The sequence below is a fragment of the Protopterus annectens genome, chromosome 12.part0 (genome assembly GCF_019279795.1).
Source record: "Protopterus annectens isolate FY-2018-M chromosome 12.part0, PAN1.0, whole genome shotgun sequence".
NCBI lineage: Eukaryota > Metazoa > Chordata > Ceratodontiformes > Protopteridae > Protopterus > Protopterus annectens.
Genome location: NC_056746.1, coordinates 1,149,374,836 through 1,149,399,835, shown reverse-complemented (window position 1 = coordinate 1,149,399,835; position 25,000 = coordinate 1,149,374,836). Strand labels below are relative to the sequence as shown.

General features: G+C 39.4%; 1 protein-coding gene across 1 annotated transcript in view; it reads left to right on the top strand.

Annotated features, from left to right (window-relative positions):
* Positions 1-25,000, top strand: part of LOC122817039 (myosin-7-like) — a 206,537-nt gene that overhangs the window by 87,146 nt on the left and 94,391 nt on the right. The window contains exons 22-26 of the mRNA XM_044090174.1: positions 1,279-1,402; positions 11,424-11,560; positions 19,547-19,802; positions 22,454-22,696; positions 23,849-24,025. Coding sequence (XP_043946109.1) covers positions 1,279-1,402; positions 11,424-11,560; positions 19,547-19,802; positions 22,454-22,696; positions 23,849-24,025 — 937 coding nt within the window. The remainder of the gene's footprint in view (positions 1-1,278; positions 1,403-11,423; positions 11,561-19,546; positions 19,803-22,453; positions 22,697-23,848; positions 24,026-25,000) is intronic.

Below are 25,000 nucleotides of genomic sequence, written 5' to 3'. Positions count from 1 at the left end.
AATGTCTGTATCACCTTGCTAGTATTTCCTACTGGGAAGCCAAAGCAATTTGAAAGCAGGATTACTGCGGGAGAGGACCTCTTCCATCTACCTTTGTAGCCAAGTGAGTTTTATCCAAAATAACAAAGAGAAGTGGTGAATAATCACATCTGCAGCAGCACACAGTGCAGTCACCTCTGCCTGTCTATGTTCAAACAGTGCTGTAAGCATAAAGATGTCCACCTGCAGCAGCACACAGTGCAGTCACCTCTGCCTGTCTATGTTCAAACAGTGTTGTAAGCATAAAGATGTCCACCTGCAGCAGCACACAGTGCAGTCACCTCTGCCTGTCTATGTTCAAACAGTGCTGTAAGCATAAAGATGTCCACCTGCAGCAGCACACAGTGCAGTCACCTCTGCCTGTCTATATTCAAACAGTGCTGTAAACATAAAGATGTCCACCTTTCACTAGCAGTTACTGTGCTTGAGTGACTACATCCCTATCCTGACAGAGCAGAGAGCCACCTTAGGGAACTTCATTGCTTCCTTTACCATTGAGCCCTCTGTTAGCCAAAGCACCTTCCGGAACTTTGCAAAGTAGTGTCACAAATGTGCGCAAAATGTTAGCATTATGAAGCACAACAGTAAGAAAAAAGTCATTTCAGCAGAAGAAATTAAGGCTGCAGGTTGCAGCAATAGACATCAGAATACCAAAAGTGGTACTTTAACATACATTAAGCATATCACACTACCCTGTATATAAGAGGGTTCCATCATTTTCGTAGGGATATGCTGCTTTCAGGATGTTGTCACTACCTAGTGTGTGTCAACCTGGAAAAGTTTACTGTGGAAAATTAATAATTCATCCTTGTCATTATACCCAATCAACGTAGGAAACGTTACTGCAGTGCCTACTCACTATCAAAAAACAGTAGCTGCAGTATAAATGCTAATTATACACTAGACAACAAACATTTCAGAACGTGACTATCACATATATTCTCTAGCTGCACTAATGTTAATCTCTGAGACAATCTGTTTTCATGCGTTAGGTAAGACGGCAGTACCAGCATGACAATATATATAGTATGGTATATTTAGTGATATTCTTTCCATAAATCATGTAACAGTATACACTTTCAGAGCCAAGTTATGTGGAGTGTTTCACGCCTGCTGACAGGAAAAAATGCATTGACTAGTACTAAAACACCTGTGATTTTCATGTTATGCAGTGTGACAGTGTTAGATTTCTCATGAAAGGATGGTTCTGAGTTAATGGGCCATCTTTCTTCTTTACAGGTACCGTATACTGAACCCAGCTGCAATTCCTGATGACAAATTTGTAGACAGCAGGAAGGCAACTGAGAAGCTTCTGAGCTCCCTGGATATTGATCATAGTCAGTACAAATTTGGACACACAAAGGTATGAAAATCCTGTCAAATACAAGACTGATATACTAAAATACTGTTGTCAGGCTTTTAAATCTGAAAGACAAAACAGAACATTTAACAGATATTGCTACAACATTGGCTTTATTTACAATTTTACTCTGATAGACTACAAAGACATCTTTCCTTTGCTCTTTAAAGGAAACCCTGACACAACTAAGATTGTCAAAGATGCACACTATTTGTTACTTCTGTGACACAGATTTTTCTTTTGGAGTGTGTCAAACTGAAAAGATTCTCTGGCACAGTCCAGACATCTCTAGGTGGATAAAAGCACCCAGACTGTAGCTGGTCTCCTTTAAAAAGAGAGTCAGTGTTCCAAGCAGTATAGTTGTGTGCTGATTGTGTCTACACTGCACAAGATTTGTTTATATGACTAGGGGGTTGCTGTGAAGGTAGCATAAGAAGAAAGGTGTGAAGGAGCTATGGAAAGCCATAAAATGTAATTGGAGAGGCGTGGAAAATGATTAAAAAGTGTTGCCAATGCAAGGAAAAATAATAAAGGAAAGGAAAGGAGATACAGGGACTAGATGGACAAGAAGATCAGAAGGAGAGAAGAAAGATAATAAAACATATCAAGAAGACAAAATATGACTTTTAGAAAAAGTTAGCAATGAACAATAACAGAGGGTAGAAGGCCTTCATTATATATGTAGGAAAAAGGAAAAAGGCATGGAGGAAACTGATGAATTGCCTAGAGAAGAAGCATAAGAAGGCCAAGGGGTAGGCAAACCTTCTGAATTAATATTGCTCATCAGTCTTCACTAACGAAACAGAAGGGAGGGTACCAACCTACGAGGGCAAGACATGGCCAAGGAGAGAATGGACAAAAGAGGATATAGTACTTTTGGATGTAGAAAGGACGTGGGGGACTGAAGGAGGACCAGATACATCCCTCTATGGACATTAAAAGAGGATGTTAAGGCTCTGATAAAACCCTCTGACAGAGCTATCCAACAGGTTCCTGACCCAAGCATTTGTGTTACCCGCATAAAAGCAGGAGGAAAGAACAGCCTAGAATAATACAGGTCAATGAGTGTCATCTCTTAAGTGATGCATGTATGGAAAACTAGAACAATTCCTTTGTAGATGACACTAAGGTTAAGGTGGAGCAGGCCTGATGAGAAACTTATGGAAAATGGAGATATAGTCTAAGCAGTGGCAGCTTAACTTTAACTCATCCAGGCATATGTTGCCACATGTGAGGAATGACAGGAATATACAGATGGAGATGTCATACTGAAGAATCCAGAGCATGAAGGTACCTGGGAGTCATTATAGGTTTATAGGTAGTTATTAGGCATGTGGTCCAGCAGGCCATTGAGGAACCTAGCCCAATTTCCTGATTGCCCCAATGCAATGACTAGATAAGTGACTTGCCCAAGGTCACACAGTGAACAAATGAAGTCTGAAGGAATGAAACCATGTGCCACAGCAAGCAGCTCATTAGCAGTTCGTCTCCATAATCCTTTGTGCTAACTGTCATATAATGAAAAGATTATCACCCTCAGTGTGAAGGAACGGCAGGAAAGGAAAAACAAGTGATGGGATACATGTATCTAGGGGGTGGAATGAAGAAATAAGAGGTAAAGGGGGTAGTTATGCCCTTTTGTTGGACACAGGTTAGGCTACGGCTGGAGTTTGCAGTGATGGAGGCCTTATAGGGGAAGGGTGGTTACACTGCTAGAAAAGGTACAGAGAAAGGTAACTATGAGAGTGAGGGGAACTGGGGCTATTACACAAGAAGAAGAAGCCAATTCAGCTTGACATTTTTCCCTCCAAAGGAGGATAAATAAGAGGAATATGGTATGAGTACACACAGCACTAAGCAATAAATATGATGATATTACCCAGCAAGGAAGGACAGAACATACAGGAGGAGACATCACCATCAGATAAGGGAAGCACATTTTAACCTTGATATGATTTTTTTTTGTTACAGAGATAACAGTAAATAGCATCAGTTACAGATGCAGTTACTGGAAACAAACAGTAGAAATCATGGTAAACAGATGGAGTAAGTTACAGAAACAGTTAATGGAAACAAACAATATCTGCTGACCAACTACCTGCTGAATACCTACAAAAATCAGCAGATGCTATAGCTTATCCTCTATCAATATTAATTAACCGTACCATAGCAGAAGCAAAAATTCCCACCATTTGGAAAACATCCTATATTATCCCACTACATAAAGGAGGCTCCTCCATTGAATTCTCCAGTTATAAACCCATAGCTATACTTTCACCACTTGCAAAAATATTGGAAAAATGTATACACAAACAACTCATGCACCACCTAATCCAAAATCACCTCATGTCTGATAACCAATGCGGCTTTCGGCCTTACCACAGTACTACCTCAGCCTTATTTGCCTTTATCAATACAATAAACAACAACCGCAATAATAATCGCATCTCCTCATCCCTCTTCTTGGATCTCTCCAAGGCATTAGACATGGTAGATCACCAACTTTTGTTACACACTATGCAAACATTCAATCTAGACTCTAATGCCCTATTATGGTTCAATTCCTACCTGACGGGAGGCAACAGGCTGTTCTCTGGCAAAACAAGCTTTCTATACTACTACCAAACACCCTTGGAGTACCACAAGACTCCATATTAGGACCCCTACTGTTCTCATTTTTCATTAATGATTTATATACTGTCATCCCAAACGTCAGCTCTATCCAATACGCTGATGACTCCACTCTGGTTTGCTCAGCCATATCTCCAGCAGATTTGAAGAATGCTACCCAGTCCACCTTTAATATTGTACAAAACTGGCTCACTAGTCAATGGCTATTATTAAATCCCCAAAAAACTAAAATGTTGCTATTCACACCTACTCAAAGGTCTGCAACTTTCTCTTTCACCATTAACGCAAAAGATGGTACTGTTATCTCCCCAGATCCCTCTACAAAACTGCTCTGTGTCATTATTGACAATAACCTAAAATTTTAATTTCATGTTAATCAAATAATAAAGAACACCAATAAAAAACTTGGTTCATTGTATAGAATTAAAGCCTTTCTAACCCCTCCAGCTAAGATTGCCATTGCCCGCTCTCACCTAATTTCAACACTTACATATGCTTCCCCCCTTCTGTCTAATCTAAACAAGTCACTACTTAACAGACTGTCTATCTGTTACAATCACATTGCCAGATTTGTCACTGGCCAGCCATGCAGAACCCACCATTGCATTAACCTTAAACAGCTTGGGTGGCTAGAATTCCCCAGTCTCATACAATATAACCTTCTGATCATAGCTAACAAGATTCTCTATAATCCAGATAACACATCAGCTCTTAGAAATAGTATCACCGCCCAAACTAATCAGAGACTGCTTTCATCCTCTAATAAACTCCAAATTCTTACAATCAAAACCAACAACACAGCAGGAGTATCTCTCTTGGCAAACTCTGCAGGTAGAACATGGAATCAACTCCCAGCTGATATTACTATGCTCTCCTCCTCACGTGAATTTAAGACCAAACTCAAACAACATCTGGCACTAAACTGGCTCTGTCACTGTAACAAACCTGGCTAGCCAACTTTAATAAATGTACAAAAATGTACAAAAATCTACTAGATGTCAATGCTAATGTGTTTTCATTTCTCCTCACTATAACTACTGCTTACAAATGTCATGAAACTGTCTACTTTTGAATGTCAAAATATTAACTGTAATTGCTTACTTGTATTTGTCTGCATTGCTACGTTCACCTTTGTTTCTGTTATATTGTCCTTATTGCTATGTTTTATTATGTATACTCGGGAGCTTTTCTCCCCGGGCCTCCGCTGAAAATAGACATGTATCCAGTCGGACTATCCCGGTCAACAAATGTAAAATAAATAAAATAAATAAATGAATAAATCATGGTAAACAGATGGAGTAAGTAACAGAAACAGTTAATGGAAACAAACTAGAAATCATGGTAAACGGATGGAGTAAGTTACAGAAGCAGTTAATGGAAACAAACTAGAAATCAAGGTAAACAGATGGAGTAAGTTACAGAAACAGTTAATGGAAACAAACGAAATCATAGTAAACGGATGGAGTAAGTTACAGAAACAGTTATTGGAAACAAACTAGGAATCATGGTAAACAGTGTAAGTTACAGAAACAGTTACTGGAAACAAACAATAGAAATCATGGTAAACGGAGTAAGTTACAGAAACAGTTAATGGAAACAAACTATAAATTATGGTAAACAGATGGAGTAAGTTACAGGAACAGTTAATGGAAACAAACAATAGAAATCATGGTAAATAGATGGAGTAAGTTACAAAAACAGTTAATGGAAACAAACAATAGAAATCATGGTAAACAGATTGAGTAAGTAACAGAAACAGTTACTGGAAACAATAGAAATCATGGTAAACCGATGGAGTAAGTTACAGAAACAGTTAATGGAAACAAACAATAGAAATCATGGTAAACAGATGAAGTAAGTTACAGAAACAGTTAATGGAAACAAACAATAGAAATCATGGTAAACAGATGGAGTAAGTTACAGAAACAGCTAATGGAAACAAATTAAAAATCATGGTAAACAGATGGAGTAAGTTACAGAAACAGTTAATGGAAACAGACTAGAAATCATGGTAAACAGATGGAGTAAGTTACAGAAACAGTTACTGGAAATAAACAGTTGAAATCATGGTAAACAGATGGTCAGTTACAGAAACAGTTACTGGAAACAACCAATACCTTTATAGCGGCTTGGGATTTCTGGAGAGATGGGATGAGAAGAAGGTTACTGTCAGCTGCCTGTCAGGTGCCAGGATCCGCCACATAACCCACACACTCAGGTCACACCAAAACAAGTACAAATGTGACTCTGTCATTGTCCATGTTGGTGTGAATGACCTGAGACATACCTCCCTGGACTACATGAAAAGAGACATGGAAGAGCTCTCCAATCTCGTAGCTATGGCAGGTATGACCCTAGCCCTGAGTAGCATCCTACCATCTCCCACAATGATACCGCAGTACAATGACAAAATGATTGACTTCAACAATTGGCTAAGCTTCTGGTGTCATTCTAAGGGGATCCAGTATCAGTCTGCCTGGGACAACATGGTCGACAGACCACAATGCTTTGCCAGAGATGGCCTGCACCTGTCGTCCCAGGGATTCCAGATACTGGCTAAGGCTCTTGCCTCCCCTATAGTGCCTTTTGTAGGAGAGGTTCAAATGACAAATTCACCACTGTAACAGGAACAGGCAAGCAAAAACTGAGGGTAATTCTACTCAATGTTAGAAGTCTAAATCTCAAAATGCACTCACTCGAGGCACTCCTTAAAATGGAGAACATCGATATCTGTGCAGTGACTGAGATCTGGTTCAAGGCTCTAGAGAGCACCCCTGCATTACCAGGCTATAACTCATACCACACTTTTCGGCCATCTAACCTGGACCAGAACACCAAAGACAGAAATGTGTCCATATTCATTAAGGATATCCACACCTCCAGGCTAATTGCGCAGCATAATGCATTCAAGGTGATCCAAGTGCAACTAACTCTGGGCAAAACTGCAATCCAAATTGTAGCTTGCTACAGATCCCCCACCATGCCCCAGGATTCCCACTCCTCTTTTCTTGATATACTGGAAAATATTAGGGTTCAACCAAATACCCTAATAATGGGCAATTTCAAATACCCCACCATTAACTGGGAAAACTACTCATGTACCAACTCCTTCACTCAACGCTTTCTGGAATTAATAAATTCCAATGCCCTGGATCAATGTATCTACACCCCCACCAGGGGCAACAATATCCTAGACCTAGTCATTACCAACATGAGTGACCAGTGTTCCACACTTGAAGTCAGCTCCTCGTTGGTCAGATCTGACCATAAGCTAATCACCCTAGATATCCGCATCCCGCCCCCACCCACCATTGAGGAAACCACTGTAAAAAAAATTCTCCAAAGCCAACTTCATGCTTCTTAAGACAGAAGTGGCGAACTTCATGACACCCATGCAGATGGTCAATACAGTTATGACTGCTGAATCCTGCACAAATGCACTCTATAAGCACTTACATGAGTGCATGGATCATGCTATCCCAAACAGAACCAAGACGCTATCCTCCAAAGAAAAGGAAGCCAATCTGGTGGTCCCCCGCCATAAACAAACTCTACAACAGAAGGAAGAAACTGTTGCAAAAGAGAGTAAAATCCCGTGAGTGGAGGAGCTCCCTGGTCAGCCTCAGTAAGAAGCTGAGATCCCTTATAAGATCCTCCAAAGCAAGCTATGAAAACAAAATCACCACTGATTCTAAGGGCAACCACAAAGCATTCTATACCTATGTCAAGAATCTCAATGGCAACACCCTGACCTGCTCTGAGTTACAGCACAACAGCACGAAAATTACAGAGCCAACTGATATTGCCAACATCCTGGCAGATAGGTTCAGTGCTAACTTTAACAGCCTCCATCACCCCCTAAAGGGCCCATATCTATACAGGAAGAATGCAGAGTCCCTGTAATCACATCTATGCAGGTAAAGGCTGCACTCTCTAAAACCAAAAACACAGCATCCATGGGACCGGACAACATCCCAGGCTGCATTTTACATAAACTTCAGAACAACCTGGCTCACCACCTAAGCACCATGTTCAATCATAGTCTCACGTCAGGCTTTGTGCCCACTGAATGGCTCACAGCAACAGTTATCCCACACCACAAAGGAGGAGCCACCACTGATCCTGGGAACTATCACCCTATTAGCCTGATGAGCCTGGTCTGCAAGGCCATGGAATGTATCATCATGGAACTCATAAAAAAGACATTGCTAACCTCCAAACTCTGGATTCCACCCAGTTTGGGTTTGTGAAAGGCAGATCATGCCTTCTGAACCTGATTGACTTCTTTGAGGCAGTCACCAAACCGTAGACAAGGGTAAGGTGGTTCACACAGCCTATCTTGACCTTGCCAAGGCTTTCAACACCATCCCCCATTCTGCAATTATAGCTAAACTCACTAAACTAGGTGTAAATCCCTACATCACAAGATGGGTTGCCATCTGCCTCACTGACAGAACCCACACTGTAAAAGTTGCAGACTCCAAATCTGACTTCAAACCAGTGACAAGTGGAGTACCACAGGGTTCAGTCCTGGGACCTTTCCTGTTTGGTATCTACTTCTCTGAAGTACAGGCTAACACAGAAGTCCTCTGGCTAATGAAGTTCGCAGATGACTGCAAACTAGGAGCCATAGTCCAGTCCCCAAATGATGTGGACATCCTACAGAAGGGCCTCACTGAGACAGATGCCTGGTGTCAGAGGCATGGCCTAAAGCTCAGTGCCAAAAAGTGCATTGTCATCCCCTTTGGTAAAAACTCTGTACCCATGAACTACCACATAAACAGCAGTCTACTTAATGCTGAATGTGTGATAAGAGACCTTGGGACCCAGGTAGACAGTAGTCTCTCCCTTGACAATCACATTGCCACAGTAGTCAGGAAATCCTTCTATGTGGCACACCTCATCACAGAAGGGTTCTCATCCAGGAAAAAAAGAGGTCTTTGTTCCCCTCTACTCGGCACTCATTAGACCCATTGTAGAGTACAACGCCCCTTTTGGAATGTACCTCACAAGACATCTGCAGCAGGTGGAAAGGCCACAGAAGTACCTCACAAAGAGGATTACTGGCCTCAAACAGATGCCTTACACTGACCATCTCAAAAAACTCCAGCTTTACTCTGTAGCATATCGCCTACACCAAGGAGATCTCTGCCTAACATATAATGCTATGTTAAACCCAGAGCTGTTGGACATGCTACACCTAAAGAAATCCCAGTCCCTCCAAACTACATGCTCTAGGGACCTAAACTTTGTCACCACAATAAACAGGACATGCTGGAGGGATAGATTCATATCCCAAAGACTTCCTATACTCTGAAACAAGCTACCCATCTATGTCAAGCAAATTTCCTCATTAGCTCACTTCAAGAAAAATCTTGATGAGTGGATGAGAAATAGGAAATACACCCAGGGATCACTTCTGTGGCTCTGCTCGACAGGGGCACAGGAAATTAACTTTCTTGGGTGGCATAAGCCAGGGAACCTTGTTGGCTAGGCTTACTTAGGCCCTTGGGTTAATAGCCTAGTACCTACCTATGAAGCTATGTAGAGACAAACTCATAGATTAATTCTGCAGTCTAGTTTATGTAATGTAGGATAAAAAAGTAATAAAGTAAAACTATGGTCTATCTTTCCACATATTCTTAGCTGTCATAACAAAATCCTTTTAATCCATACTCCTAAATACTTCATTTTATCGTGTCGTCATAAATAAGGGCACTACTGAACTAATTCATGTGTGGGTACAAAATTTACAGTTATAGCCTTTGTTTTATCTCCATTCATTTTATAACCTGAAAAGACTTGAAACTATTTCAAAATGTTCCACGATACTGAGATGTCCTTTTCTGGTTATCAGGTGCAAAATAATATCTTCTGAAAATAAAGACAACTTTTCTTCATTACCATACCAATTATATCCTTGAATTTCTGAGTCTCTTATTTTCTTTGCCAATAGCTCTAAATATCCAGCAAAGAACAAAGGGAAAAGAGGGCACCCTTGCCTGGTTCCTCTATTGATATTCAACCTGTCAGAGGGGAACCAACTCTCCCACTTTAATTTTTGCATCTGACCCCACACGTTTCCTCCTAATTAACCTTATTATTGTATCAGGAAATGCAGATGCTTCCATTGCCCAGCTCATAAAATCCCACTCTGTTGGATGCTTTCTCTACAGGAAGACCCTCCAACAACAGTGCTATTTTCTTACATTCTGCTTCCCTCTGGATAATTATTGTTCTAGTAATGTTGTCACATGTTTGCCTTCCTTCCACAAAACCACCTTGATCGATATCTATCAATTTTGGCTTCACCTTTCCATTCCTTTAGCTATTATGGACATAAACAGTTTATAATCATGGATTAACATTGAAATGGGCCTATATGAAGCTGGGTCATATGGATCTTTGGCATCTTTAGGTATCAGAGCCACCATGGCTTTCCTCCAGGATGTTGGTGTTTTCCCTCCTTTTAAAATACAGCTAAAAAAACCTCCCAGGACCTTCTTCACTTTCTCCTTCCTAATTATTTCCTGAAGTATTGTGCTTTACCATTCTCTGAGACAGAGGACTCGGTGATGTGAGAAAAGATTTACAGACTGCACTCTTCTGATCTAAAACATCAGCTTTGCTTAAAGAGAAGAATAAAAAAATATATATTAAGTTGCTAAATATTTGGCATGGAGGGTGGAACCTTTACTATTCCCTAATTACTCCATGTTTGATTAACAGCCTGGGCAGTGGAGGAGTAAACTGAAGCCAGCTCATCCATTCTGGAGGGAATGAGGGATTACTACTGATGTGGGAGTACGTTTTGGGGAATGTCTCCATGAAGGTGGGGATCAGGGGCAAGAGCCCACCAAAGGGAGTGCATGGCACTCTAGCCAAGAGGAATGGATATATAGAAACATGAGGCCACAATGAGCTCAGAGTACATGTCACCACACTGCACCTGCTGACCAAAAGGAGAGAAATTTCTGGACATTCAGAAAAAAATCACCTAATGCCCACTGGATGACAACTGCAATCTCCTGCCCTCGTTTCGCTTTCTCCAGCACAGAATGTCAGGAAAGTAGGAACAGATGTGCCAGTAGGGCATGATGGCTTAATAGTCATGGGGGAAGGGGCAAAAACACATGCCAAAAAAAAACAGATATAACCATACTTCTATCTGTGACATTTTGTTTTATGAATAATTATATCACTTGTGTTCCATGACCATATACAACCATGTGTAACCAGTACTGATTTCAAAAATCTATTTTTTGTGATCTGGTTAAGTGGCTTTTTCAATTCACACAGCATGCAAGTAGTTGATATGGGAGTCAGACCTGGTCTGCAAGAAGTTCTCCATTTGCAGGTCACTGTCTTATGCACTGGATCTTCTTTATTGTAGGTGTTCTTCAAGGCTGGTCTGTTGGGGCAGTTGGAAGAAATGAGGGATGAGCGTCTTGCAAAGATCTTAACTATGATCCAGGCCAGAAGTCGTGGATTGCTTATGAGAATTGAATTCCAGAAGATGATTGAGAGGAGGTAACATTCACACAAAGAAACTGTAGGCTGATTATAGTACCCTGTGTAGCTGTATGAATATGGTATGTATAACATGTGAAAATGAGTTTCTGTGCACAAATGAATTCATGGAAACTACATCCCTTCTGCACAGCTGACAGCATTATAAAATGTGCTATATGCTTGCTAGTCGCTGACCTTGGTGCCTAGCTGTAGCATCAGGGTTACACAAAATGCAGCTGCAGAATACCATCTAAACCCCATTGTCTTTCTGAGCTACTGTCTCAGTTCAGAAAAGATCCCAAATAAATGTAATACACCTGCAACATGATGAATTACCTCAAAGGTATTCACAGCTTTCCTCTTAAAGAAATTAATGCATATGACATATTTTTATCAGAAAACAGGTAAAAGGCAGACTCTTTACAATACATACAGCAGACAGAACAAACCGCAAAATTAACTAGAACAGTCTTGGCCAAATGACTAACAGAAATTGAAGGCATGCCATTGAAAATAACAGTGAGGTAACAATCAGGACATAATCTTACCATGGAGGTTAAGTTACTTACAATATCTGCTAGAGTTTACACTTCATAATTGGTTGTGGCTGATGTCTGATTCTCACACCTATACAAGTTTTGGTGTGAATCCATCAGTGAGTCTGCATGAAATTTGAATGTGTGATCGTGAAAGACTGTTCATCTCATGTATATGGCACTGCTGTAGCTTAAAGCCCACTTTGTGAACCAGCTTATCTCTCATTTCCACATCAGGGTACCATTATGATTTAAATCTTGTATGTGGGATAACTATACTTTGAATCTCGCCATAAGGTCAGTTTTAAGCTCTAAATCTAATACTAGCATCCGACTAGGGTATGATTCTTACAGTGGAGTCAGTTAAATTAGTAGTAATTTGAATACTACACCAGATTTAACAATGGCTTGAACCCCATGACAGAGTGAGGTTGGTGTAAATCCGATAATGAAATCCAGCTAATGCCAAAGTGCCACACTGGACTCATGTTAACTGACTGAGGTCATATCCTATGCTGTTAAAGTATGCTAAGGATCAGAGCTCTGCATGGGGATTCATCTGGTATCTTAATCTCACAATAGGCCCTGGTTATGGTTTGAATAACAATTTATTGCCATGTGGCAGCCTCTAGCTCCTGAAACAGAGGGAATGTTTTGGGAGAGACAGCTTTGCCTACAACAGAAGTGCCCCATTAAGTTTATTCATCCTTCAAAGGTTTATCAGAAGCACCTGATGTTATGTTTGAGACTGTATCATATTAAACAGTGAGGGGCAAAAAGGTGATATTCATATACAAAGTTTGATCCACTCCTTTGCAACAAAGCCACATAGGCCTGCTAGTCTGGGTGTGTGTTTCGGATGGTAAAAGGGCAGACATTCCAGATTTAATAGGGCCATTCTGTAACAGATTCAGACAGCATGTCTTTGGAATAATGGACTTCAACTGGTAACTGATGTAGTAAAACAAACTGGCCATAAAGTTATTTAACTTGATGTACTGTACAGATCGCTTGTATACATAAATTCAGCAACATAGTGCTGTTTTGCAGTACCGAAATATAACACTGTGCTTAGAGAGAGAGCTATGCAAGACCAGAACTTTATATAGTGCCATTGTGTATGATAACATGTAAATCTGAAGAGCAAAACTTGAAGGGCTTTTCAAAGTATCTCACACCTAGGTTATGTGTACAGCTCTGTGTACAAGCTCTAACCCATTTTTATTTCTAGGTGGCAATGTTGATTAAGCTGTTTGACTTGCGCCACAAGTCATCGTCTTCACCATTCCCCTTTTTTACAATTTTTACATCAAGTCACAAGTCTTGATATATAGATACAAAGCTCAGCATAAGTTAAGAGATCAAAATGTTTAACATTTTTAAGTCTTTCTTATTTACCTCATACTCCAGGTGACACCAGTTATACATGTGTACCGTAATCTCCTCCTGAAGGGATAAACAATAGTCAGTAGGATAAAATATTGATATTGCCCTGTATGGTCTGATTTTTTTGCATTATTCCCTACACAGATCCCTCATCTATAAACATTCACTGAGACTTGTATCATTGAACTAGGCAGGAAACTTTTTCCCCAGCATGCATACCACTAGAGGATGTCCTACCAGCACATGCTATGGATCGCTCAAAGGCTTCCACAATGGTCTCAGCCTAAAAAAAACAACAGCTGATGTAATTTCTAATTTCTTTTCTACACAGGCAGTCATCATATATTCAAGAGTATAGTGAGTCAAAAGTTACAAGCAGGTGACCTGTCTCTACATCATAGGGCTAGCAAAAATGCTGATAATTTATTTCAAGTGCAGTAACACTCTATAAGGGATTACATTAATTGTGAGTTTAATGATTACTCCACTTATCAGTACATAGGAGAGTTAAAAGACTACACAATCATCTGTTGAAGCACGACTCGTCGACCCAGAGTTCCACAGCTATATTTAATGAAAACTGGGAGATTGTAATGGCAAAACATTCTGTTCTATAATTTAGAAGGTTTAGGACAGAGGAGTAAAGTTGAAGACCACAGTGCATAGAAGTTTGAAAGCCAAGTCCTAAAGTGGATTTCAATAAATATTTTTGATAAAGGGAATACTCCAAAATTAAGTAGTGCTCTTTCTCTGAACTGAGAGCTTATGTATTTACGTATGGCTACGAGCCTCCAACATGCATAGCTCCCAACTATACCTTATTTAAAGCAAGGTCCATCATTTGCTTCATAAAATTTCCCTGTTGCATAGTTTGTCACACATTTACTGTTAGGATTTTTAATCAGAAATCCATAGTTGATAATTATGGTTGACAGTTACACCCACGTGAAGGGTTCATGGGGGCTTTCCTTCCAGTAAAGTGGCTTTTAGCAAGACCCACTTTTAAGATACAGCTTTCAACCTTCTTTGCATTCCTAAAAAAACACCAAAGGAAAGGAGAAATCCACAAACCGCAAAATAACAAGTCCACAAACGTTTATTGTGTTAGCGCTTTCATGCACCACAAATACGTGCACTTCTTCAGACACTTGAACTGACAAACACTGAAACTTTAAATAATAATGAATAATGACATCACAAAGGCATTAAAACTATTAAACAATTAATTAATTAGTCCTACTCCAATCAAGTAAAAAATATAATGCCAAAAAATTCAACACCTTGAAATGCATGTGTCATAGTTCCCTAAAAAATTGACACTTGTAACATCTAAGTTAAAAATACACTCTCCAATCCATTAAATAAAACACATTTATGTACAAAATGAAATGAGAGATAATGAGGAAAGTGAGATAGGAATAATCAGATGGGTAAAGCTGTGTATTTTAAAATAAAAAAAAAAAGAAATGCCTACCTCTCCCAATCCTTCATGCCATATAGAAAGAATTTGCCATTAAATAAAGAAAAGATCATTTGGATATATATGGGTTGAGAGCCCACACATAAGAAAGAATATAACCATTGATATAGAATCCTCCATATTTTTCTGAGTTACCTCTGTAGTTTCATGAACTGTCAGTGAAATGCAAATCATATGCAATTTGAAGATACAAACTTCAATATTAAGTTTCTGTATAAGCATGAGCAGCATTTGTTAAGAGGAGATAGCCAGTGAATTCAGCTCTGTGGATGTATCTGGTAATACGAGCAGATAACCAGTAAAGTCCTCTCTGTGACTTTTTGGTTTTATAGTGCATTTGACATGGTGTATCTCTGGCTGCCTTTATATCTGAAAGGCATTCTCACAATTTTGGATATTTACTTGTAATCAAGACTGGCAGCTTTAACTTTTTCATTTAAGGTTCTCAAGGAAAACTCATTGAAAAGATATTGTGTGTGACTGTTTAATAAGACTGCACAATGTCATGCCTCTGCAACAACACAGCAGTTTTTTTGTTTGTTTTTTAACATGTTCTGCAGCTGGCTCCCTAATAGGTTCTATTCCTTAAACCCAGATTTTAGAATGGATACATTAGAACTATTATGTATCCATTTTTCTGTAGTGTGTGCACCATGGCAGGACCTACTTATGCACAGCATTGTCATTTACTACAGTTCTGGGAGTAGGCAGGAAACATTGTAGCAGGGGGGTTGGTACTCATCCCTACCCAACACAGTCAGTGTTATGCACATGACAGAAGTCTTAATCTCCTTCTTTCATGCGCTGTCTGTCAATGAATGGGGGTTCCCAAGCAGACTCCAGCACTGGGGGACAGTTATGTGAGTTGGAATTAAACAACTGTCAGCTTGTTCTCTGATCCTGAGGAGGAGGTAAGTCTACCACACCATGGACTCAACATAGAAGCCTAAGATTATGGCATCCTGTAGCAGCACAGCCACTCACACCACTGTTGGCATGTCTTTGGGCTCCCATGCATGGAAGTGTATGTACACTTCAAAACCACTGTACAACACTGTATGCAGGGAATGAACCAGTAAGAATGAGGTTAAAAAGATAAGTGCTCACCACCCCATGTTAATAACTAGTAATGATCATATGCTATCCCATAATACCAGCCAAAAAGATCTATGTTAGTCGGCTGAAAGAAGAACCAAGTATCTTGCTTGGGGATAATTAGTAAGTGGGTAATAAAGGTATGCATGTACATATCTATGACACAGAGCCCACCCTGTGCAGTCCAAGGTGGTGTTCTTCAGTATATTTCCATTAAAATCTTAAAAATATTGCAGCACAGAATCATGTCCTTCACTCAATAAAACCAATGGCTGTCTTCTGAGTGTTCCTAACAGCAGTCTCAGATTAAACAAATGTGTTACCTTGAGGTGCAGTCGTTACTCTAATAGCTTGGTCTGAAAATCATGATGCTTGTATCAGGACGTATGTACAGCATGTGATGCTATGTGGCTTCACTTTGTTCATTGAGGTCACAGCTAAATAGATCCACAGGGATACCAGAGTTTAGGTCATAGTTTGGGCCATGGAAGTTCAGATGGCATGCTATTATGGAAGCAGTTTCCTTTCCAGAGGTGCTACTAAGGATGGTGTCAAACAGTGCACATTAACTTTTCTATTATTTAGACACCTGTTTTTGTAACCTCTTAACACATGTAGAGGTAAGCATTTTCAGGCTGTGACAGCATAACCTAACATGGAAAATGAGACAGACTGAGATGGAATTTAAATATCTCCTAGATCGCATAATAGGAGCATTATCTTAAGTGTTGGAATGTCAGCCTGTTTTTTCTCACATACCAGCTTTCTCCACTTAAGTCACTATCTCCTGTTAAGGACCACTAATGGTGTGAAAGCCTTCACGATATCTCATGTCAACACGTATGGCTAGATAACAAGTGGTTCGCATTCCAGAAAATGTTTTGTGAAAGGTAAATCAAAGATTATCTGAAAAAGGAAGAAACGTATTTTAATTTTACAGAAGATGTATTTTCTGTTCACATGAACCTACTTCTTTACTTTCATATTAGGGGAAATACATTTTCTTCTGACACCTTCTGAAAAATAGTTGTTTGTCTTTAGCTAAATGTTCCCATGTTGTTACTTGGAAGACTAGAGTTCTAGTATGATTACCCATGATTCAGCATGGCAGTTAATTGTGGCGGAGCCTGATGTGCTACTCAACCTGCAGATTTGTAACAGAGAAGCACAACAGACTTATCAGAATAAGCACTGTATCCTATATAGGCTGGCCTGAGTAATCTAGCTTCAGCAAGTCCTTCCCCGTGTCACTGTATGTGTTGGCATTAAAGTACCTCCTGTCTATTTCACTGATTACTGAAAACTCTTATTAATGTTTGATGTCACTCTTTCGTGAAAGAGGGAGTTCTACTCATCCAACACCTTCTCAGTGAAGAGAACATTCTTATATTGCAATGTACCTTGCATTACCTAGCCTTATATTATGACTCTGTTCACTGTTTACTTTCTTGAATGAAAGCAACTCATCCACTCACATAGTCTGTTTAGTATTTAATTGCTTTTGAAGATTCAGTCATGGCCCCTACATTCTGTTCTACCCTTCTGGGTATGCATTCACACCCTGCCTTTTACAATATGGCATTTATTGTAAGCCACTTGGTATCTTGTGCTATTTTTCTCTGAACTGTTCTGACGTTTCTGTGCTCTCAATCTAGATAAAGTCTACAGAGACTCCACATTATTCCAGATGTCTTTCTTCTTCTTCTTTTGGCTGCTCCCATTAGGGGTCACCACAGCGGATCATCTGTTTCTATTTCTTCCTGTCCTCTGCATCTTGCTCTGCCACACCAACCACCTGCATGTCCTCTCTCACCACATCCATAAACCTTATCTTAGGCCTTCCTATTTTCCTGTTACCTGGCAGCTTCATCCTTAGCATCTTTTTCCCAATATACTCTGCATCCCTCCTCAGCACATGTTCAAACCAACGTAATCTTGCCTCTCTGGCTTTGTTTCCAAACCTTCCAACCTGGGTTGACCCTTTAATATACTTATTCCTAATTCTGTCCACCCTTGTCACATCCAGTACAAATCTTAACATCTTTAACTCTGCAACATCCAGCTCTAATTCCTGCCTTTTTGTCAATGCCACTGTCTCCAAACCATATAACATAGCTGGTCTCACTACCCTCTTGTAGACCTTCCCTTTCACTCTTACAGGTACTCGTCTGTCACAAATCACTCCTGACACTCTTCTACACCCACTCCATCCTGCCTGTACTCTCTTCTTCACCTCTCTTCCACACTCACCATTACTCTGAACTGTTGATCCCAAGTATTTAAACTCATCCACCTTCACCACCTCTACTCCCTGCATCATCATCAATACTTTATCCTCCCTCTCATTCACACACATATATTCTGTCTTAGTCCTGCTGACCTTCATTCCTCTTCTCTCTAGCACATATCTCCACCTCTCCAGGGTCTCTACTCTCACTACAGATCACAGTATCATCTGCAAACATCATAGTCCACAGGAAACCCTGTCTGATGTCTTTCTAATGGTTTAAAATGTGAAGACAGTAGCACCTCATTTTCTGCTTTTGGACCCCATTTATATGCACCATAGGTCCTAGTTTTCTTAATCTTAATTTCATTCTGTACTATTAAAACATTTTTTTCCCATTTGTCTCACAGTTAAGCAAGGAACAGCATAAAAGCCAAAGGCATACATCTTTTTTCATCTGTTAAGAAGACAAACCTATAGTGGGTTGCCCAACAAATGTTGATGTAAAATGGCCTTTAGGCACAGCTAAGCCCACACCAAAGTTGTCAGGTATCCTGACCGTATGCTCTTCTAGTCAAACACAGAAGCACAAAAGGAATTAGTCAGGCTGCAAATACTATCAGTTTACTTGTAAATAACAATCAGCTTATTGCATCACTCATTTAAAACTACCACTTTTCACTTTCTTTGATACAAAATACAGCATTTGCTGTTTTTAAAAGAGTAACTCAAGCAAACTAAAGGTTCACGCAAGAGTTTAAACAGTCACCTCAGATCTGAGTACATGTTGGTATCCACTTGCTGATTTAAACCATTTATTTTAATGATGCAGAATTATTTATGTGGTAAACAATACACCCTTTAAAAAGTGTGGATTTTTTAGATATTAAAAAAAAATGTGTGTGGTGGATGGGTAGAAGATTTTTTCTGAAATTCTAGATCATGTCCGTCATTCAAAAAGACAATGTCAAGAAAACTGGCAATGTAATACGTCTAACAGTTGTGACTTCAAATAATTGGTAAGGTAATGAACATTGAATGAGATGCATACCTGAATCAGATTGTTATAGTCCCTTGCTGTACACAATGAGGTAATGAATAAGTTATTTTAAGCACTTGATATTTCAGAATTCCTACTGAAAATATCCTTGTACCTAGTTGCCCTTAGGTGAGAACCAAAAAAAACCTGTTGCCAAATATGTATAATAATTAAGAAATAAATAAGATGTGCTTTAATATCAGACGTGTAACGTGCTTATGTCTTCACCTTTTCAACGCAGAGATGCCCTGCTTGTGATCCAGTGGAACATACGGGCTTTCAACACTGTGAAGAACTGGTCTTGGATGAAGCTCTTTTTCAAGATCAAACCCCTCCTTAAATCAGCAGAAACTGAGAAAGAGATGGCAAACATGAAAGAAGAGTTCCTGAAACTGAAAGAAGCCCTAGAAAAATCTGAGGCTAAGAGGAAGGACCTGGAGGAGAAACAAGTTAGCCTTATTCAGGAGAAGAACGACTTGTCTCTGCAGCTCCAGGCTGTAAGTTGCTATAAGTGCCTCCACCTGTTTTTCAGTTTACCTTTGTGAAATCCTTGCCATCTACGGTGATGCTGTAGAAGGGAAGTCTCTAAAAGAAATGTCTATAGTTAAAATAAAGCTGTTTATAAATATACAAGCAATGTAAGAGGAGGTGCAGGGCAGGCTCAGTGCTTGAAGCAGTTTAGTGTATTTACCTTTTCAACAGAAATTAAAATATCCTTTTCTAAACCCACACAAATAATGGTAATAATTAATATATTTTATAATATGAGCTTATATCCTTAAAACATTTTTCTTGGCCTCTGTATTTTCCTTCCTATAAAGTTTATGTTTCATATGAAAATGATATACTAAGAGAATATCCGTCTGGTGGCCTGATTGCTGGGATGAGAGATCACCCATAAGAGAAACTATGATATGTTACTGCTCAAAGAATTTTAATATATTACTATACATTAAAATTGGAAATAAGCTTTTGAACATGCTACTCCCAGAATCTTTAGTCTCTTGTCAATTATTATTAATAGTACCAGTAAAATGTTGTTCATTAGTTTGGACTACACTCCATTTAGAAGGGTAGTACCACTGCATTTGGGATGCTGAATCAGAATAGAATGCAGAGCCCTTTGAGGTCTACTTATTTGTAAACATGTCTTATATGGTTTGGGGGTGTTACTTTGGGTACTCAGAAGACTTGGGTTATCCTGCTATGTACCAATGTTTGCAACATGTACCTGTAGGGTCATCATGATACCAAACCATTTGTTGAAAAAGTTAGTTTGCCTGTTTTACAAGGATACAAAGCCTTTCCTAGCACATTCTCATACTGAGTACTTGGAGCTTTAAGCAGCTGGGGATGTGGTGCTGGGCAGAATAAGTCCTGCATATCACAATACTTGAATAATCAGTGATTATATTTTAGGTCCTACGACAAACAACTCCCTGCTTGCTGTAATAAGACGGCAGCAAAAATGACTGTGTATTGCTTATACTGTAGAAAGACCTAGATATACTTGTAACCTTTATACAGAGACAAAATAGAAAAAAAAAAATAGATAAATTCTGATCTGCAGCTGTGTGGGATATATTACTTAGTACCAGAAAAGTATGTTTGCAAACAAAGTTATTGCTTAATACAGTATTTAGAGTTGCCAGGGCCCCATGGTATAGACGGATGAAGCCATGGCTGCAATCTATGCTTGACTTGTGGCACAGATTCTGAAAGGGCTAGGTGAAGCAGGACAGGCTTCAGAGGCTATCACTAGCTCAAACATCCCAGGGGCAGGTAGGAGGACAGACGTGCCACATTTATGATACCTACCAGTGAGTGGATGATCTCCTGGAAGAAGCCAGGCAGGCTCACGCTGTTGCAGTTGTGGGAGCACTGCTGATTAAAGAAGTAGACATATGCTACAGGGTGTTCCTGTCTCCCTGATCAAGCAACCACTGCAAGTTTGCGAGCTGCCTATTGTGATTGGGATAGGTGGGAGGGTACTGAGACCACCACTGGACCAGAATCTGGGCAGCTCCCTAACATCTGACTCTCCCCTTCCAGGGGAATGGCTGGGATGATAAAGCCCTCTGAGTAGGAACATGTGTCACAGAACGCTTGCCTAAATGGGGATGTTTGGCTCTTACCCATGCAAGGAAACAATGAGCCGAATGTGGCACAGGGAAGCGGTATTTCAACACTTTATAGAAACATGTGGGTGCACTTTTATCATTCTTTTTTAAAACATGCAAATACACATTAAAGTAGAAATTCCCAGTATGATAACTCTGTGGGAGAAGGGAACAGGTAGAGAGTAACAACTAAAACAGAGGAGAGGGCCACGACGTAATCCTGTTCGACTACTTGAATTTGCTCTGGTGTAGCAAGACAGTGAGGGAAAGCAGTGGCCTACTGAGAATCATAACAAAGTGTCAGCAACAGATGTGATGGGGAGAAGGGACATGCGTCATGATACCCCTCCTTCAACTCATTGCCAAGATCTCTCCTAGAAAACTGTGTTATATCGTAGTGGCAAACACTAGAAAGACTGCAAATAGTCTAGAGAAATTCCAGAAACAGTCACAGTCAGCTAGTGATGTACAGTATTCAATAAATGTGCTGTGAAAAAGAGACTTTAAAGATTTTGTATTGCAGTGGTAAGTAGAGAGATAAGGCAAACATTTCAGATATTTCAGGGCTGTATAAATAAGGAATTTTTTTTAGTAAAAGATAGGAGCACTAGATGTAGGTGTGAATCTGGAAAGAAGAAGGGTCACCAAAACCATGAGAAATGGGAGTGATGAATGGCTGCAGTGGCATTACATCAAAGTGATGGTAATACAGGTAGTCACAGAATGTAGAAATCCACAGGATGTCTTTTGGGGTGTTTTGAATATTTGGAAAGTGAAGGTGAAACTAAAGGCTTGTGCAGTCTGTGGCACAGGAGTTGATAATTAATATGCACAATTTAGTGGCGCAGTTTTTATCTAACAACAGTTTTGTTTCTACATGTTTATATTTCTCTGACTTTTCTATTAGTCAAAGAATAAATAACTCTGGTGCAGAAAACCTGAATAGAAGCAATGCCTGTTTACAGTGAGTATTTAAGGACAATTAGCATGTCAGTAAATAGTAATTTTTATATTCTCATATTTTAAAGGAGCAAGACAATCTTGCTGATGCTGAGGAACGCTGTGACCTTCTAATCAAGGCCAAGATACAGCTAGAAGCAAAAGTGAAGGAGCTGACTGAGAGACTCGAAGATGAGGAGGAGATGAACTCTGACCTCACTGCAAAGAAACGCAAACTGGAGGACGAGTGTGCAGAGCTAAAGAAAGACATTGATGATCTAGAGATTACATTAGCCAAAGTAGAAAAGGAAAAGCACGCAACAGAAAACAAGGTACTGAGAGATACACCGTATGCAACATGGTGTTTTCCTTCATTCATTTTTTTTTTTCTTTATTGTGAATCCATTGCTTTGTTTGGCACGTTTCACATGCTAGTAGCAAAGACTCCCAAAAGTTTTTCTCTCCTTGGAATGCACAACTATCAAGCAGCTATAATCATTCTTTCAGAAAAGGTCAAAGTTCATCTAGTTATAAAATGTACTTCATTGCCAAAAACTGTACTTACATATACATTTACTCATGCTTGTTTGGACGTTCACACTCACAAACTCATACCTAAATATGAATGACCAGGTATACTGCTTGTCATTAGTCACCTAATGGTGCCAGTGAGGCACCAATGTATACTGTGTCTAAAATATGTTTCATATCAAAGACTGAGAGAACAGAAAGGGATAATCCTTTATGAGCAAAGAGCATGAGGATATGATAAAATGCTATCACTTTCAGCAAACATCCCATCCCAGCTTGTTGTCTGTTATTTCAGTGTTTATGGCAATGTTTGCAGATGTACTAAAAAGGTCATAGTTGACAGACTGTACAAAAATATTCATGTCAGTGCAAATATGCAAACACATTTTATGTCAGATGTGTTGCATGATTTCTGTAAAGTGCAACTTATACTAGGGCTTGTTACTGGCTGGCTAATGTGATAGGATATCAGTGAGGCAAAACACACTGAAGAACACTGGCTGTTTAACTCATTGTACCAATACATCAATAGTGAAAGAGAGAAAAAAGAGAAAACTAGAATAAATAGTAGCATGGCACTTTGACACAGGAAGTGAAGTAAAATTAAATGGAAAGATTTGGAATGGATGTGGTTTATAAACTGGTTAAATGATACACCACCTATCTGTGCAATCCTTACTTGTTTTTTGGGGAAAGAGTGCTAGTCTTCCTAAGGGATGCATTTTGACTATTTTTCATTTGGAAAGAACTTTATAAAGCCCGCAAGAATATGCTCCATTTAATCATCTAGGAACATTATGTTATTCTGACTGCTGGACCGGAAGGGGTCAGTGCCAGTATTATTTTATGACTATAGACCAAGACAGTCTCTGTCTAATGTTTACAGAAACAAAAAAAAAGTGAAAAGCTTGTCATTTCTGAGATGCTTTTTCTTCTTTTTTAAATTGCTATAGGTTAAAAACCTCGTTGAAGAAATGGCAGCCCAGGATGAGGCCATTGCTAAGTTGAACAAGGAAAAGAAAGCTCTTCAAGAAGCCCATCAGCAAGCTTTGGATGATTTGCAAGCCGAGGAGGACAAAGTCAATATTCTCACCAAAGCCAAAGCTAAGCTGGAACAGCAAGTAGATGATGTAAGCATGTCTTTTTAAACCATCTTTTCTTATGGATGATCAAGTATTTCACCCCAGTAGAAGATATTTTTTAAAAAGTGCTTCTTTAGAAAAGAAGGTAGAATGCATGAATATGAGCAGTTTGTGGTTGTTTTTCAATGAGGGATGGGGGCAGTGCTTCCTTTCTAGGGTGCCTCTACCAACATCCCACACCCCACCAGTTCCAGCTTAAAATTCAAGGGTGCTTCCCGACATGTTGTCAACTATTTTATGATTGTCTCACAGAACTGCAGCTACACCACCCCACATCCCCACTATGTATGAATATGGGTGCGTCTCATTTTATCTAAAACTCAACTTACCAAAAATCAACTTGATTGAACGCGAAAGAAAAATGAGACAGATGTTTTCTGCAGGGGGGCCAAGTCCGTTTGCACTTGCCACACTCCTAGTTTTTATATACATATATATTATATATATATATATATATATATATATATATATATATATATATATATGAAATACATAAAACAACTCCACAGTGGAAGAAAGGGAAAACACACTAACACACTGGACGTTCACCACCAGGTTGCACACTGTAATAAAGCAAGCTGCAATATTAGTTCTGCATCTTTAAGAAAACTCATACTAGTAATTAACAAATCATTTTACAATATACAAAAACATTTGTTCTGTCTTTTTCTAACCTTTGCTGGTTTAGATAAAAGGAATTTAGATAAGCTGTATTTAGATAAGCTGAGTTTCAGATAAAATGGCATTCACTCATTCTGCATATAGAATGTCAATCACTTGTGTTTCACAAGCAAACATAGAACTGAGAACTACATTAGTAACTGCACTCTTATAAACCTAATAGATTCATGATCACAGACATCCTACCAGTGCTCAGCCATCTTATCAGTCATCTGGGACTTTTAATTCATTCAATCTGATTGGATTATCTTTAAACATTGACATGCTGCTACAATGACTGCA